This window comes from Triplophysa rosa, linkage group LG3 (genome assembly GCF_024868665.1).
Source record: "Triplophysa rosa linkage group LG3, Trosa_1v2, whole genome shotgun sequence".
Classification (NCBI taxonomy): Eukaryota; Metazoa; Chordata; class Actinopteri; order Cypriniformes; family Nemacheilidae; genus Triplophysa; species Triplophysa rosa.
Window position 1 is genome coordinate 11,440,936 of NC_079892.1, and position 16,305 is coordinate 11,457,240.

A 16,305-nucleotide genomic window follows, 5' to 3' on the forward strand; every position below is an offset into this window, starting at 1 on the left:
TCTGAGAGGAAAGGGGCTAGTTTCAAATAAGTATAGCAGTGAACCAGGGTGTCGGTCAGAACACAGCAGAGAGCATTGGGTCAACTTAAGCCGTTTATTGGGCACACATGAACAATCATCAGAGGGGAGAGCCAGCGTTAACAAGATCACGAGGAGTACGATCAGTGTTCCTTTACTGAACCCAGAGCCATGAACCAACTGAGTGCTGTTCCGTTCCTCACTCAGACTGGTACTTTCTGAATTATCCAGGTGAATTTACTGACGGTTAAGATTGGCCGTATTTGCAACCGGGCCAGGTAAAATGTAGGTGGAGAGATTAAGATGCAAAGATGTACAGGTGTGCAGATGTGGTTTCCCTGGAACAGATAACAACAGAACTCCTAAGCATGCAGAGCTATGGTGCATAACATCCATGCAGTTAACGCATTAACAGATAACTATGGCTTCTCCCCTCATACATCTTCACAATAATATGTACATCACTCATTCCTTCATTGTTACCAAATACACCATTGACATAATGAAACAACACTCTTCATTAGCAACACGCTGACGAACAGTAACATGAGTGATTATCACAGCTATGAACAGCTGTGTAGCTAGTAGCATGTTAGCATTAACAATAAGGAACACAATCCAAGCGAACACATATAACTCTATCTGTACTCACTCTATTGGACGCACATCAGCACACTACGTTATAACCTGGCTCGGAAGATTCAGTTACAGCCTGATTTACGAGCCTGTGTATACCTCACCACTGTCCCACGCGCTGTTCCAACAACTAACGCTCTTCCGCAATCGCTCCGGATGAACGGTGCTCACTTTCATAATAAAAGCTCCTCTGGGAACAGTGAATATCCCCACATCATTCCGGCGTGTTAACTCCTCAGCTTGGGTCTTTTGCACAATTATTACCATTTGTATTTCATATTATTCAGTGCACATAATCAGAATAGTCCATGGTCTGCTAAAAGTGTCTAGGATAGACAACCACATGAAGAGTTCATTTGCAAACATACATTTGTTTAAACGATATTATTTGTAATGCAAAACATATAAAAACTGAGATATTTTTGCAAATGAACTCTTCACATTTACTTCAAGGTGCTCTGTTCACACAACAGCTTACAGTCACAGCTCTAAACATGAATGAACAACTATCAAACTTGTATACTATCTGCACAGGATGCCTGTAACCATAGTGACAGATTTAAATTGAAAGATTGCACATTTATCAACAAAGTATTATTTATTTTTTACACAAGAGGTTACACTGTAACAACAACATTAGGTGTAATACTATCTGCAGTGCTGTACTAAAAACCAAACGTAACACTCACATGCCTCCAGTATGTTACACAAGAAATCTGGCGTTGCATTGTGGCGTGCGTCAATGAATGCTTGTAGACTATCACATACTGTAGCGCAGCTATTGTGTAGATGGATCGGCTGCGCAAAACATTACGAAGCAGTTTACCGTAAACTCCGTGCACTCATTAGCACATTTATAGTTATGGGGAGTGACGGGTGACGTGACAGACAGCTAGTTGTCCAGTACGATTACAAACCAGCGGGCCTTTACTTGTTTCTTACTGTAGGTTGTTTTAAACTTTCCTGTAGCTCAGTGGTAGAAGCATGGCGTTAACAACTCATCGGATCTAGACGAATCACAATAATGACCCATTTTGGATCCAAAACGGCGAATTTCGCTGAAAGGTGACAAGTTGGCATCCTATGGGGCAAGACAGCTCGCATTTATTCAAAATGCTAAAGAGTACATAATATGAGATCATGAAAATGACATTTCATGCAGTGTGTAATGTTGCCGTGTTTGAAAGTAAGCAGTCTGCCAAATTGTAAATCCGAAGGTGAATGAATAACAAAGTTATTGGCTTGGAAAAAAGGGAGTCGACTCCGAATCACGCAAGGGAGTCGTCCCTAGTCCGATTCGCTAACCGCCGTGGATTTACGTCACTACATATAGTCCCCGCCTATGTTTTGCTAGGACTGCCCGTGAAAACTTCACTCTTCTCGCCCAAACACTGTATCTCGTGAGCCTCATTCGCAGTAGACCAATCACAGCAAACTAGACCATCTGACTAATCACATCAGACTAGGCTAGCGGAAATGAGGGGATTAGACGGATGAATCACGGAACAAATCATTTGAGAGTCAGTCAAGACGTAAGGTAAGAATAACTGCCTATTACGAAATAATAGTGTTTTTACACCTATGTACATAAACTTGTTGTTGGACACTCCATAAACCAAAGTAGGACCTTAAAATCCCTAGTTATGTACTCTTTAAGCAATCTAATGACATAGATTCAACATTTGTTTACATACAGCACCAATGATAATTCATGTGACAGGAACTGACCTAACCAACTGTTTTTTGGGATCCAGGATGTTCAGCAACTTGTCGGCATAAACCTTCTTGGAAGCAGTAAAGAGAATGATCTGAGGATACAGATTGACGGGATGTTTATAAAATGGATATATAAATGGTGACAGGCTAAAATAGTTGATTAAATGTAGTCAACATGTTAAATGTTAAAAACGTTAAATGTAGTCAACACAACATGTGTATTATCCTCCAACCATGCTGTAAAAAGGGACCATTTTTGGGGGTCTTAACTGCTACAATATGATTTTCCCCATACTCTACTAAATGTTATGTACAAAACACAGGACACCACAATAAACAAATATTGTACAAAACACGAGTTGCAATAAAATGACGGAAAAAAACAGTTACCTCATAAATCTGAGACATACGTTCCAAGAACTCTCTAAAGAACGGCCGTAACCGGACGTAAACCTTTGAGAATTAGAAATGAATCACCGTTACACACACTATTGACAAGTTATATACTTATGAAATACTGATCATTTGTTACTACCAGATGCAGCCATTTTCTACCATACCTGGTAAATTACATCTTGGAAAAGTACAGGGAAGGTCAGGGCTGCATCCTCCAACTCATTTAGGCTGCAGTGGACCAAAGTCTCATCCTGTAAGAGGACGACAGTGGAAACTCAATTCTAATTGGATAACGCATCTATAAACAGGAGCTTGCATCAACCATTAACAGGTAGAGAATTTAAAGCAGACGTACTAAATCCAAGACGAGGGAGAACTCGGGTGTGCTCCTGGTTTTCAGAGGCAGCGCTGGTTTGCGGGTTAGCTGCTCCTCGGTCAACGGTGGCACGTGTTTGATGAAGAAATACCTGTGAGGTATGATCAAAAATCAGCAGTCAGCTACCCATTGTATATATATATATTCTTTTTTTGAGTGTTCAATTTGGTCACGTTCACTCACGGGTCAAAAACTTCCCACTCTTCTTCGTAAGTTCCTTCAGCAGGAGGCGATGGGGGGACGTCAGGGTAATTGCTGTTGGATCCTACAGCTAAAGAGGAGTCAAAAGAGGTCAAAGATCTTTCATTCACTGAGAAAAGTATAAATGATCAACTCAAGTTTATAATTGTAATAAACAACAGCGCAAAACCATACGCATATCCCAGAAACTCACCAGTGAGAGGTGGCATATCGGACTCTGTGACGATCTCTCCTTCCTCCACTGTTGTGTCTGCGTGAGGCAGCGTTCTAGGGTTTAGTGCAGGGTCAAAGGTCAGCTCTCTGCCATCAGTGGTAGTGCTGGTAGGGGTTTCCTCAAGCTGCTCCATGTCAAGTTGCTTTACGATTTCTTCAGCCTCCACTGCCTGGCCTGGGGAGTCAGAGCCTGCCGTAGCTAGAGGACGATCGGGAGTCAGGCATGGGTTCAAAAAGTCTACATATCAAAAGGTGCTTTATGAAAGGACACATACAGTCATTGCCTGACAAGTGACGTCACAATTCCTTACCGTTTTTGTTGGCTGGCGAGAAGAAGCTAAAGACAGGAGAGAAGATGGTTCCCAGGAGGGTAGTGCGGGTAGGACTGTTTGGAGGCTCTGCCTGCACCTCCAGCTTACCGTTGGGCTTCACTGGTTTACTCTGACCTGTCATGGTATCTGAGCAAAAGAATATGAAAGACACAGTTTTAATGCAAAATGAAATGCCATTTACATATCAAGGTCTTAAAACTTCAGTAGAAAAACACTTGACTGGTTTAGTGCATGAAACATTGACTGCATCATAAAAAGAGAGCTACAGCTTACCTCCATTGACAGGGCCTTTCCTGCGAGTTCTGGGGTTGGCTCTGCTGGGCAGATTTCCACCGGTCGGAGTGGATGTGATCAGATTACTGTCCGAATCACAGTCTACACGGCTCCTTTTAGCAGGAGTGCACTGCTCCACCTGACATTTAGAAACACAACTGAGATCAAACTGCGCAAATCCATCCCCAGCACAAGTGACAATCAAAGCACACTCCTAACCTTGACCGCATTGCCTCTGATGAACCGTTTGATGGTGGAGAAAATGCCCGTGTCTCGTTTCTGCATCTTGGCGTCTTCTGAGGCCAGACTGTGTTCCACCTCGGAGTGCTTCCTCTTGGTCTTGGCGGTCCGGGCGGACGGGGTGGTGCTCCGCTGCTGAGATGCTTTACGCACTCTCAGCCTCATTGTCCCAAAAGTCACATGTAAGACTGAGGAAAGACAACGTCGGCCAAGAACCACAATAAGTATTGCTTGAATACATTCAGACTGTCGGGAAGATTTCAAAAAGCATTAGTAAGAAAAGTAAAATTCAATATTGCCAAATTAATAACGCCCAACGTAGGACATTCAGATGTCAGCACGGCTGTTAAAGTGGGAAATTCCATTTGTGAGATCAGTCATGGCAACTCAAGGAAAACAATCGGATCTCTCCCCTGCTGCCATTTGACAAGAAAGGTCTCCGCAGCACCCTACCGCTCTCTTCTCCAGTGTCACAAAAAGAAGGGAAACAAATAAGCATTACCCTGAACTACTAAACAAATAAGCATTACCCTGAACTACTGAAGCCTATGAAGGGTTAAAGCTGGGGAGACCTGACCTTGCTCTGAAGTAGATTTGAATATAGAACAAAAACTAACAGATATGATCAGATATTATCAATTAATTTTAAGACTTGCATTTGCTATAATTATTATTAGCATATTAATATCATATTTCTAAAATTCTGAAGCACAACCTGTAACCAAGTTTACAGTAAACTCCTCCTGCAAACAAATTTTGTAAAAAAAAAATGTAACCATATTTAACTTGTATACATTTTTAAGCAAATAATTTTACCATCATTTGGAACATCAAAGCTAAATTATAAAAAAAATTGGAATTTTAATAACGTTGTACAATAAAGTTATTTGCTTAGTTAGTTGACACAAACTGGAAAAGCATATTTTTATTATATTTATTGATATGTGTAGTTAAAACATAATATAGTTAATTTAACTGTTCATTGTCCATGTTTTATCACTGTGATTTATGCTGCCTTGACATGCTCTCGGAAATTCACGTTTTGATTTAGTAACATTTAAAGTATTTAATAACATTAAAACATCATTAGTAGCATTAAAACATTACAAGTATCTGATAACATTAAAAGAGCACCGTTCCATAAATTATTTCCGGTTTAAAGTGGGAATTATTGAATTTCCGAGAGCATGTGAAGGCGGCATTAATGTTATCAGACAACTGTGGATTTAAAAAACATATAAATAGTTAAAATTTACAGAAACCTAGAAGTAACACAAAGCCCAAACCCCCGTAATCATTCATCACAATGGGTAAAACCAAAGAATAGACTGCAGTTCTGATGGGCAACAAAAGATTTTTGAGCTACACAAAATAGAAAGAAGCTTTAAAGAAATAGTTAAAACAAAAAAATTCTAATTTCCAACATCAGGGCAATGAGTAAGAAGTTTTAATCGACTGGAGATGTTGCAAATCCGCCTGAAAGAGAATGTGTGTCTATATTGTCTTAATGCACAGTGAGGAGAAGTATTTGAGTGGCCAAAGACCCTCCAAAGATCACAGATGGAGAATTGCAGAAATTATTTTAATTTTGAGGTCACAAAGCATTTAATAAAAATAAAGGAAAACTGCACCTCCACCACCACAAGTTGTTTGGGACACTGTTCAAGAAACAAATCTGTTGCTCTCATGCAAAAATAAACTCCACCATATTAATTTGCCATACTGGAACTTCAACCAGGACTGGGTTCGATGGCCATATGAAGTTTTGAGTTTTTTTGGCAGCAAGAACACAAGATAAGTTTGGTGCACACAGGGATAAAAAGTGCCCCATATCCACATTTAAATATACTGCCGGAACTTCATTGTTCTGGACCTAATTTTATACCAGAGGTTCTGTACATCTTGTTTGTATTAAATACCAACAGATAAAAAAATCAAAACCGGACTTGCTCTGCTAGAAATCTTATAATGGGTTGTGGTTAGATCTTCCATCAGCACATTGGTTCAAAACAAACATCCAAATCAACAAAAAAATGACTCACTGAACACAAAATCAAGATCCTGCCATATCCATCCCAATTCCCTGACCACTATAGAAAATGAGTGGGATGAACTGAAGTGGCAGCACCGACATTTGAAGGATCTGGAGAAATTCTGTATGGAGGAATAGTCTAAGATCACTTGTCATGTATTCTTCAACCTCATCGGACATTATAAGAGAAGACTCAGATCTGTTTTTCTTGCAAATGAAGGTAGCAAAACGAATTAAATGAAGGGGGCTGATAATTGTGGCCAGTGTGTATTAGAGAAAAACATTTATTTCATAATGTGATTTCCCCCTACTTTAAATTGGTTTACTTCAATGAAACATTGGATTTTTGTGATTCTTTTAAATAAAAGATCAAACGGAGAAACAATGCAGATTTGTTTTCACAGCATTCTTTGCTCATATTTACCAAGGGGGCTAATATTTTTGTCCCCAACTGTATAACGTTAACACCGGTGCATCGAGAATGCCACACTGCAGTCTCAATCTAATTCGATGTGAACACAAGTTGGACATACATTATTATTATTATTGTGAGAAACAACCAGCTGGAGATAAATACGAACGAAAATGTAATGCTTTATTTCTAAAATCTATTGGTATGTAAACGAGAAAAAAACATGCGAAAGACTTCAGATTGCGTTCCAGGCTCGTGTAAGAAGTGGGCGGGGGTGAAACATGTCTCCTTCATAACCCGCTTCTCTGTTGAACCCAAACAAATGTGGCTTCCATTAAGCCCGTCAATCTCTTCACATAAATATTCCACGCTCTAAAGTGTATTATATTTACGACTCGATGGAAACATCGTTAGAAAAATCCATGTTTTTGAGTATTTAGTGTAATTTGGCAGAGCTCCCGCCTCCGAGCTACAATATTTGCTAAAAATGGTCGCGCTTAAGTTAGCCAGCGAATCAATTAACGTTAGTCGTTTTGACAACTAAACAATTAAACAGTTGACAACGGTCGACTCACAATTGGCCCGCCGCCGCTGAGCCTCCCAAATCATGTTTACGCATTTAAACATGTTTTCTTTTAATGTAATTATTTGCGTCTGATGGCGTTTGTAACGCTAGCGGCTACAGCTAACAGATGACTTGGTGGTTGTCTCGCGACACCCGCGCTCTGCGTCTCGTAGCTCGCGCTCCGGCGCACGAGCTTCAGTATACGCAAAGGAGCACAGAAAAATACAAATGCATATTTAAATAATCTTAATAATTGTAAATAGGGTTTTGTATAAATACGTCATGCTGCAGTTGCACCGTGTTGTATTAATCTGCACGAACAACATGTTCACGCACACAGAGGGGGCGAATCATGAAGACGCGAGATTTCAAAGCGCTGCGACCGTGGCGTAGGGTTAAATATTTATTTTTGCATGATTGTGGTCAAAACAGATTCGGTTAAACACTTACATGACAAGGGTCGCAACGGCACGATCCAGAGATGGTTGTGGATCTGGCCACAGATGCTGAAGCGGCCCGCGCGTGTGTCAGTCGTTGAGTTCTCCGCTGAGTGTGAGTCACAGAACGGCGGACAGATCTTCTACAGCTACTCGGGACGCCATTTCCCGCCTCCTCTCAGAGGGATTCTCGCGAAGGACCCGGATAACGCTGTAGCGCAGCGCGCATGCGCGAACATTTTGGAGGGAGGCTTTCGACTTCTCTCGGCGCTGCCCAAACCGATGAGAACCGATCGGCGTGTGACATCGAAGTAACGCGAGAGTATACATTCTTGTTGAATTTTCAAAACTGAAAAATAAAAACAAATATATCGACGTAATTCTCATAAATTAGGCTGCCTTTAGCCATGATAGGAAGTTCAAAAATATTTTAAATATTTCAAAATAAAGAGGCATGACTCTGGATTCAATATAAATGTAGATTAAATACATATTTAAATGCACATTTGTCTGTTTGGTTCGGTCAGCTATACTAGTAACTTATGCATAAGGATTACATTTCAAAACAAGCATGTTATAATAGCTAAATAGCACGTGTTGAAGAACAGATCCTGTGTTTCCAAAATAAACACACTGGTATTGATCATCAAAACTCTCTCATCTTCTGATATTCTGGCAAATTTGTTTCTTAACTAGGCTACCTGAAACCTCCCTAAGGGATATTATATTTTTAATCTTTTTAAGTTAACACAAAATGTTTGGCATCATGTGATTGACTGGCCATTTATCCAGGGTGTTTCCTGCATACAACCTGAGATGCTGATCCAGCTCTCCCTGCGACCCTCGCCTGCAGTGGATTTGGAAAATGGCTTTTTTGCATTGGGTTTAAAGAGAAAAAACACAGATGCAATCAAATCTATGATTTATTTTTTATTTATAAAAATGGCATATGATTAGTATGAAACGCTTATAAAATGTCATTTTAATGATCATTATTTATGCATGCCATTTTTTGCCATAGCCAAAATGCTATTAAACATAAAGGCAATTTAAATCAAAACCCAACGATTTAACTAAATGTCACTGCATGCTTCTCTTAATGCTATTAGACATGTATGCATCGACTACCAGAAATAAACAAGCTCCTATCTGGGCCCTTAAGACACAAATATCACAATCTAGAGCATTTTGTTCCTTTAAATGTGATATATGTTCCCATGGTTTTCTCTATTTCATCCCCAGATGCATCATGGTCCGGTATGGTCCTGGTCCTCCCCAAACTCCCCTTAAGAATGAAGGGGACCAAAGTCACATCATTTTGGGCATCAGCACATATGAAGGCAACTATACAAATGATCCGAACTTCATTTGTACTCACTTGAGAAGGCCATGCCAATACAGGTGAGGCATGACATCGGCTTTCATGTGGTACATGATCCTGCTTTCTTTACTTTGGTCCACAGGAAAGGTTTCTAGCGGCTGCCCGTCATAATCAAATTCTGCCAAGATGACGGTGTTGTAGCTTGTGACCAGTGGGCATGAGGTGTAGCCATCATACTAAGAAGTAAAGTATTTTGGAAGTATTATGGAAATGAAAAGAATTGTTTGTTTACATTTGAAATATTAGTAACAAATCAATTTAGTTTGTGTTATTTATGTTTTTAGTAAACCTGTATATTTTCATAATAGCATCCTATTCAATTTAGATTGTTTGGCCACCCAAACAAGACTACAGACTTTAAAAATACTGGAAATGGATTGGGAAGGGAAATAATCTAGTCGTATAATATAATCAGCAAGTACGTGACCTTTGAAGTTTATATATAACACACTTACCATCTTGTCTGGTGTCTGTTTCTTCAGAATTCTGCTGACAGTTCGGTCAAGCACTGAAGACTGTGCAGCTGTAGACAAATATAACCAAAAATGATCTTACTGCTCATCACATTTAGCTAAAAGTCTCTCACCAGACAAATTTGTTCCCATCAATAGTGCACAGGACATCACCTCATAAGATACTAAATACTGAAATAGATTTTTACAAGTTTAATTATTAGGTTTTTATACCTACTGCTGCCGCCGTTTTGGATGTTGGTAGATTTGTGCAATCTCCGATACCAAATACGTTTGCGTACTTTTTATGCTGAAGGGTTTCCTTATGTATATCCAACCAACCGGCCGCGTCGTCCAGCGAGGAGCCTTTCAGCACTGCAGGTGGTCCCATCGGAGGTGTTACATGGAGCATCTCATACTACAACCCAAACCGTACAGTGAGGGAAATCATTATTTGATCCCCTGCTGATTTTGTAAGTTTGCCTGCTTACAAAGAAATGAAGGGTCTATCATTTTTATGGTGGGTTGATTTTAACTGATAGGAGTACTTTCTTAAAGTGACAGGACTAATCTGCGGTCCATATAGGCACATAACCAATATGTGGAGCCAGAATTCTTGCTGGTTGGTAGGGGATCATATACTTATTTCACTGACTGAAATGCAAATCAATTTATAACCTTTATATAACATTTTTCCCCTGATTTTTTAATATTCTGTCTCTATCAGTTAAAATAAACCCACCATAAAAATGATAGACCCTTCATTTCTTTGTAAGCAGGCAAACTTACAAAATCAGCAGGGGATCAAATAATTATTTCCCTCACTGTATGTGAGACACCCAATCTACTGTAAATTTAACACAACTGTTGTTTTTTTATTTAACAGTGGCTACCTTGATAACGTTTGTTTCTCCAGGCTTGTCAAGATTCTCAAAAACGGCTTCTTGTTCGTCCGCCCTGACCTCGATTAGGTTTTGTCTGAGATTTACGTTAAGGTCCCGTTTCTTCACAATCTCCCACAAAGCGTCTGCATATTTTTTGACACCGAACAGCACTGGCAAGGAGGTGTTGAATACAATGTTGGCTTTGGACCTTTTTCCTGTCTGAAAATGAAACAAAACATGATCATTGGTTATGTCACTGGAGAAGAAGAGAATGATTGAAATGTCTATAGGAAAGTCTAAATTAGTCTACCATGAATCTAATTTTATCCTTAGTTTTTGTGAAATGTTTATTACTGCATGATGTCTTCATAAACATCACACCTTTCTCAGGAAGGCATCGGAGAGATACATGATCTTTTGAGGAGCTCCTGCACATTTCACAGGGGTGTTCGGGAAAGTGAACAACGCGTTGCCCTCCTTAAAGTTCTTCAGTGCATTCCAGGTCTTGTCCACCGTTTGCAGTGAGTAGTTCGAACCGATTTTGGGATGTTTAAAAGCTTCCGGCAGTCCTTTAATCTGTAATGAGCAGATGCTTATAATTTTCACTTATCAAAACTTTACAAATCGTTGCTGTTCTTTCGAAACCTCGGATGTCCAGATTCATTGTTTTTCAGGAAATGGAAAAACACAGTACTTTTTAAATGATTAAATACTGTGTTGTCAAAGATGAGCATTTTTTAGCACATTTTACGGCACTTTTCTTTGGCTAGATATTTGCAAAACCCAGTAACAAACATAAAGGGTGACTAATAATAATGATTTATGGCAAAACATTAAAATCACCAAATATGGATACAACGTTTCAGAAGGACAGCAGCGAAATGTATCTGTTATTTGAGCGTGACAACGGGTACAGTGTTAAATTTCTCTGCATACACTGTATCTTGCGAGGTAGTTATTAAACTTGAACTTTGATATCAAATCTGGCAGACATGTAATTACCGCTAGCGATATTAAAATGTTAACTTCCTAGACTGATGTGGCAACAATCTGACACCACACCCAAACCTTTGCCATAAAACCAAGAATGTTTCCTGTTGAACAACATATTTTTTCCAACATAGGTTTGATCACCAACCAATAATTCTTTATATCAAAATTCTCAACGGGGGGGGGGTGGGGGGGCGGCTTACTTCCAAGGGGGCAAGATGATGAATATTTTTAAATTAAACAAAATTAGCAAGTAATCAATTTTTATAAGAGATCTTTATTATTATTTGGCCATTTTTATAATGACTAAATGTTTTTCAAGTTAATGTAAAGGTCTAAAATATTTCATTGAGTAGAATTGTTGAGTTTTTGTGAGTGGGAGGGGGGCCTTTGAATATTGTTAAATACAATAGTGGGGGGGCCTTAAAGTTTAAAAGGTTGAGAAACCCTGCTATATAGACCTTATGATAATAAAACAAATGCTGCTGTTCATACCTTCTCATAGTGAAGCTCAAGACCAAGAGCTACAATCAGATAATCATAGGAAATCTGTGGAAAAATGAAAAAAAGAATGTAAACTTGACTGTCACAGAGATTTTTTTTTATAATTTTGCAAAACAAAGTAAAACCCTTGAGTTCTGACAGTTTTTATGCAACACCCTCGTGTAGATTCATATCTGAAGTTATATCTACTTTAAAACTTCAATTACTTTATAATGACACGCCTTCAGGCTTCAATAAAATGTGCAATGTCATCACACGGTGCACGATCACTATGAACACAAAAAAAAAACCTTTTCACTTTAAGTGATGCATTTCACTTTTCATTTCTTTCGACGCTAATCCTATGCAGAAAAAACAAACCTTACCATTTCATTATAACAGCAACTGGCATTCTGCAGTCACCTTACTGTCGCATACCTTTTTTCCAGAGTCTGTCCGGACGGTGTTGTTCTCAGGATCAAATTCGGCCACTTTGGACTTGACCCACTTTACACCTGAGGGTATCACGCTAGCTGTCGGTCGTCCAGAGGAAGCGACACTTTTAGCCCCTGCACCAACTAACGTCCATATAGGCTGGTAGTAGTGCATCTACAACAGAGTAAAAAGTGAATTAACCGTAATGTTTAAGGTCAAATTTTTTTTTTTATGCATGAGACACTTTGAGCATTAGACTGAACATCATATAATTTGCTTGTCATGTGCATGTACTGTATATACAGTACGTTCACGTATGTAAATGTCATCGTGACAGTGCATGTCCATACAGTAAACAGGAACTTGTACGTGACACGGGATGCCTCCAGAACACCAGGCTAAAACAGTAGGGGTCTCTTAAAGGGACAGTTCAGCTAAATATGAATCATCTACTAACCCTCATGTCATTCCAAACCTTCTTTTAATAAACAATAATGGAGACCTTAAATGGGCACAGTAAATGGTAAAGGGCACTTTGATGCGGCATACCTCACTGGGCTCAACAATGGCCACGTTTTCCGCACCGACCTTTCTTTTTATACGTGCGGCCATCGCTATGCCACCGCTCCCACCACCAAGCACTAGAACTTTATAGTGGTCTTTAGAGGCCAAGCCATAGCTGGTGTGAATCTGTGAGTTGAGCACAGAGAAAGCTCGGCCGTACTGCTTCGACACCAGCAGCTGTGGACGAACAGTGCCTGCCATGGCCTGAGATTATGTACTGAAACAAGAGAAGAAGAAATATGTAAACATGTTCTGCAACCAACAGAGCGCATAACTGAGCAAACGTACACTGCAGGGAAAGAATTTAAACAGTTACATGCATGTTGAAATAAAAATTGACAACCCCACAGTAAAATTCAGCTTAACCCCGCTGGTAGATGTTGTTGTGGGCTCCCCACATGCAAAAATACTGCACAGTAAAATCACCAGTGTGAGTGTACACTCACAGTGTATATACAGTATAATCCACACTCTCGAAGTGTGGATTATATATACACTGTGAGAGTTAATTTGACCTTTTTTAACACTGGCGATTTTGCTGTGTGCAATATACTCTAGTGTTTACTAGAGTGTGGCAAAATTCCCAGAAATTTCTAGTGTTTTTGAACCTAACCATAATAAATATTCAAGTATTTTCTACAGTATTTAGTTCAGTTTATCAATTTACTATGGTTAATACTACAAAATATTATAGTACAATGAAAAAGTGTAGTTTACTATAGTAAATACTAGGGGTGTGGTAATATCAACTGTGATATCAAAACCATAACTATTGATATCAGGTTAATACTACATATCGTTGCTGTGCTTCTAAAACCATCTCCGTATTTTGTGATTTAGTTTTTTATTAAATCATTAGTTATAATCACCCTTTAAGTATGTTACTGGGTTTTGCAAATATCTAACAAAAAAGTATTAAAAAGGGCTTGTCAACTTGGACAGCACAGTATGTAATCATTTAAAAAGTACAGTGTTTTTTCTGTTTCCTGAAAAACAGTGAATTTGAACATTCGAGGTTTCAGAAGGACATTGGCGATGTATGACTATACCGTAAATTATATTTCAACACCGTAAATAATTTTGTCTTTAGAGAACCAAAATGGTTAAAAACTCTCCCTACACTCATATTTTGAATGTGATTCTTTAGTAAAAAAAATAAAAATTCAATCAATCAAAAATCAACAATGAATTTTACTAGCATTATTTATTTATTTAAAAAAATCAATAAACATCTCAGTTATCATGAATTATTTTGGCCACGATAAACACAAACATCTGTTACTGTGACAACCCTACTAAATGCTAAAGTATACAACTAATATACGTTATACTTTATAGCATTCTCTTATTTTAAGACTAACATTTTCTGATCATGATATAAATGACAGAAAGTAGAGAATAGATATTATTAGAATAACTCACGGTTTTAAAATAACATAATGCTGAATAATAATTTATTAATACTTGTCAAAACCACACAAAAGTATTTATATTTGAAGTAAGGTGAAGCCACGGCACCTGGCCCTTCACCACATTGGCTTAAGGCTAAAATACACTACAAGACTTTTGCTCAGATTTTCAGTCTGGACTTGTTGCAGAAAGTCTGTGCCAGTCTGCAGATTTGACCAGTTAGTGTGTTTCTATCTGAATCTTTCAAAAAGTCTGCAAGTGTGTGATGTCTAGTTAAAAAAAATCTGTTCAGATTCTAAAAGTCTTGTAGTGTAACTGGTTAACTAAAACACAAAAATCTAGAGCTGAAGTAATGTAATGTGGATAATAATACTATAATTTGTCCTTAAATACATCCAAAACACCAAATCTAAAATAAGTTTACATTATTTTAGACCATTTAGTCATTTAATTTACATGCAAATGAATACAAGAATGAATGGTATTCTACACACACAGATTACACTGCATGCGTGTATCCACTGTGTAAATGAAACACTGTAATACACTCTAACAGACAATAACGTTCTTACTGTCACAGTTACTACAGCTGAGTCATGATGATACCTTGCATAGTCCAGATGCTTAAAATCTCGTGCGCTGCTCATTTAGATGACCTTTAAAAGCTTCATAAGCCCCCCCAAAAGATGTCCGAAATAGCAGGGTTTATATTTTTGCACGCATTTATGGACAAATCGACTTTAGGGAGCATTAAAATGTCTAGGTAGGCAGCACACTAGGTTTTGAGACACAGCCTATAAAAACAGAATGTAAAGTCTAGTGTTTGACTGTAACTTTAACAATAACATGTAAATTGACGTTGAAGTAGTCTAACGTTACATGAAAACGTAAAAACACGGCGTGCGTGAAAAGTGCAGATGCAATTTTGTTGCCATAATTAAAATGAAATGTCGTTTACCATTCATATACCGTGCAAATGCGTATTTTAATACATGTCGAGCAGTTATTGCACAAGTGAAAAACAGACTTACCGGAGTCGATTCTCCGTATATTACACAAACCTGTGGCTGTTACAGTAACCGATAATAACCGTGACGCTGTGTGGGTGTTTTCCTGTTTGACCGAGACCTAACGTTACATTTGACGAATGTGCTTTACTATTCGACACTCGTGTTGCTTGTTAATGTGCCTGTATTTAACCTTTATTTGTGTTATTTGTCGCATTATAGCATGCCATGTCACTTTCAAGAGTAGTACAATGTGAAATGCAGGAACTTTGTGTGCACGTACACCACGAAACACAACTAGACTGTATAAAACAGAGAATGTCAACAACACAAGTTTATGTTATGCTTCCGTGTTCGTCCAGAAGGTGTCACCACACGTACTGCTAACTCAATTCCTGGAGGGCCGCAGCTCTGCCCAGTTTAGCGCCAACCAATTCCAACCCACACCTGTTTAGAGGTTTATAGTAATCCATCCTGAAGACCTTGATTAGATGAATCAACAAACCGTCCATCTACAAAGACTAACATTGCCTGTACAAAGTAAATCGACTTTAATTTTAAACACATCATTCTACATGATGGGATATATTTCAATGGTTTCAGTTAATGGTGCTGAGCGTTTTGGCATCAATTCTTATATTGATGAAAAAAGTTAATAAACGTGCTTTATTGCTGTGATTTACAGTATTTAAGCATATTAGTATCACATTACGTTCGTTTTTCAAATAGTTTACAGCCGTCAATCACGCTCCTATGCCTCGTGTTTCAAATGCGTCATTAACTGAAGTAACGGATAACGTTATAATACGATTTAAAAACATTCTTATTTAAACTGCGTTCAATTTTCACAAA

General features: G+C 38.6%; 2 protein-coding genes across 2 annotated transcripts in view; both read right to left on the reverse strand.

Annotated features, from left to right (window-relative positions):
- The window catches only part of ctdspl2a (CTD (carboxy-terminal domain, RNA polymerase II, polypeptide A) small phosphatase like 2a), a 16,532-nt gene extending 8,467 nt beyond the window's left edge, over positions 1 to 8,065 (reverse strand). Inside the window, exons 1-10 of the mRNA XM_057329119.1 lie at positions 7,861 to 8,065; positions 4,381 to 4,589; positions 4,162 to 4,300; positions 3,868 to 4,014; positions 3,537 to 3,755; positions 3,326 to 3,413; positions 3,122 to 3,233; positions 2,931 to 3,017; positions 2,761 to 2,823; positions 2,383 to 2,462 (exon numbers count right to left, since the gene is read on the reverse strand). Of these exons, the coding sequence (XP_057185102.1) occupies positions 2,383 to 2,462; positions 2,761 to 2,823; positions 2,931 to 3,017; positions 3,122 to 3,233; positions 3,326 to 3,413; positions 3,537 to 3,755; positions 3,868 to 4,014; positions 4,162 to 4,300; positions 4,381 to 4,566 (1,121 nt within the window). The 5' untranslated portion in view covers positions 4,567 to 4,589; positions 7,861 to 8,065. The remainder of the gene's footprint in view (positions 1 to 2,382; positions 2,463 to 2,760; positions 2,824 to 2,930; positions 3,018 to 3,121; positions 3,234 to 3,325; positions 3,414 to 3,536; positions 3,756 to 3,867; positions 4,015 to 4,161; positions 4,301 to 4,380; positions 4,590 to 7,860) is intronic.
- A 699-nt stretch (positions 8,066 to 8,764) lies between these two features.
- Positions 8,765 to 15,806, reverse strand: sqor (sulfide quinone oxidoreductase). Its single transcript, XM_057329893.1, has 10 exons — positions 15,478 to 15,806; positions 13,022 to 13,253; positions 12,476 to 12,646; positions 12,050 to 12,103; positions 10,946 to 11,140; positions 10,574 to 10,783; positions 9,915 to 10,098; positions 9,684 to 9,751; positions 9,226 to 9,404; positions 8,765 to 9,132 (listed from the first exon to the last, which is right to left on the reverse strand). The coding sequence occupies exons 2-10, from the start codon at positions 13,235 to 13,237 to the stop codon at positions 9,075 to 9,077; spliced, it is 1,335 nt and encodes a 444-aa protein (XP_057185876.1). The 5' UTR covers positions 13,238 to 13,253; positions 15,478 to 15,806; the 3' UTR covers positions 8,765 to 9,074.
- Between the last annotated feature and the right edge of the window lie 499 nt (positions 15,807 to 16,305).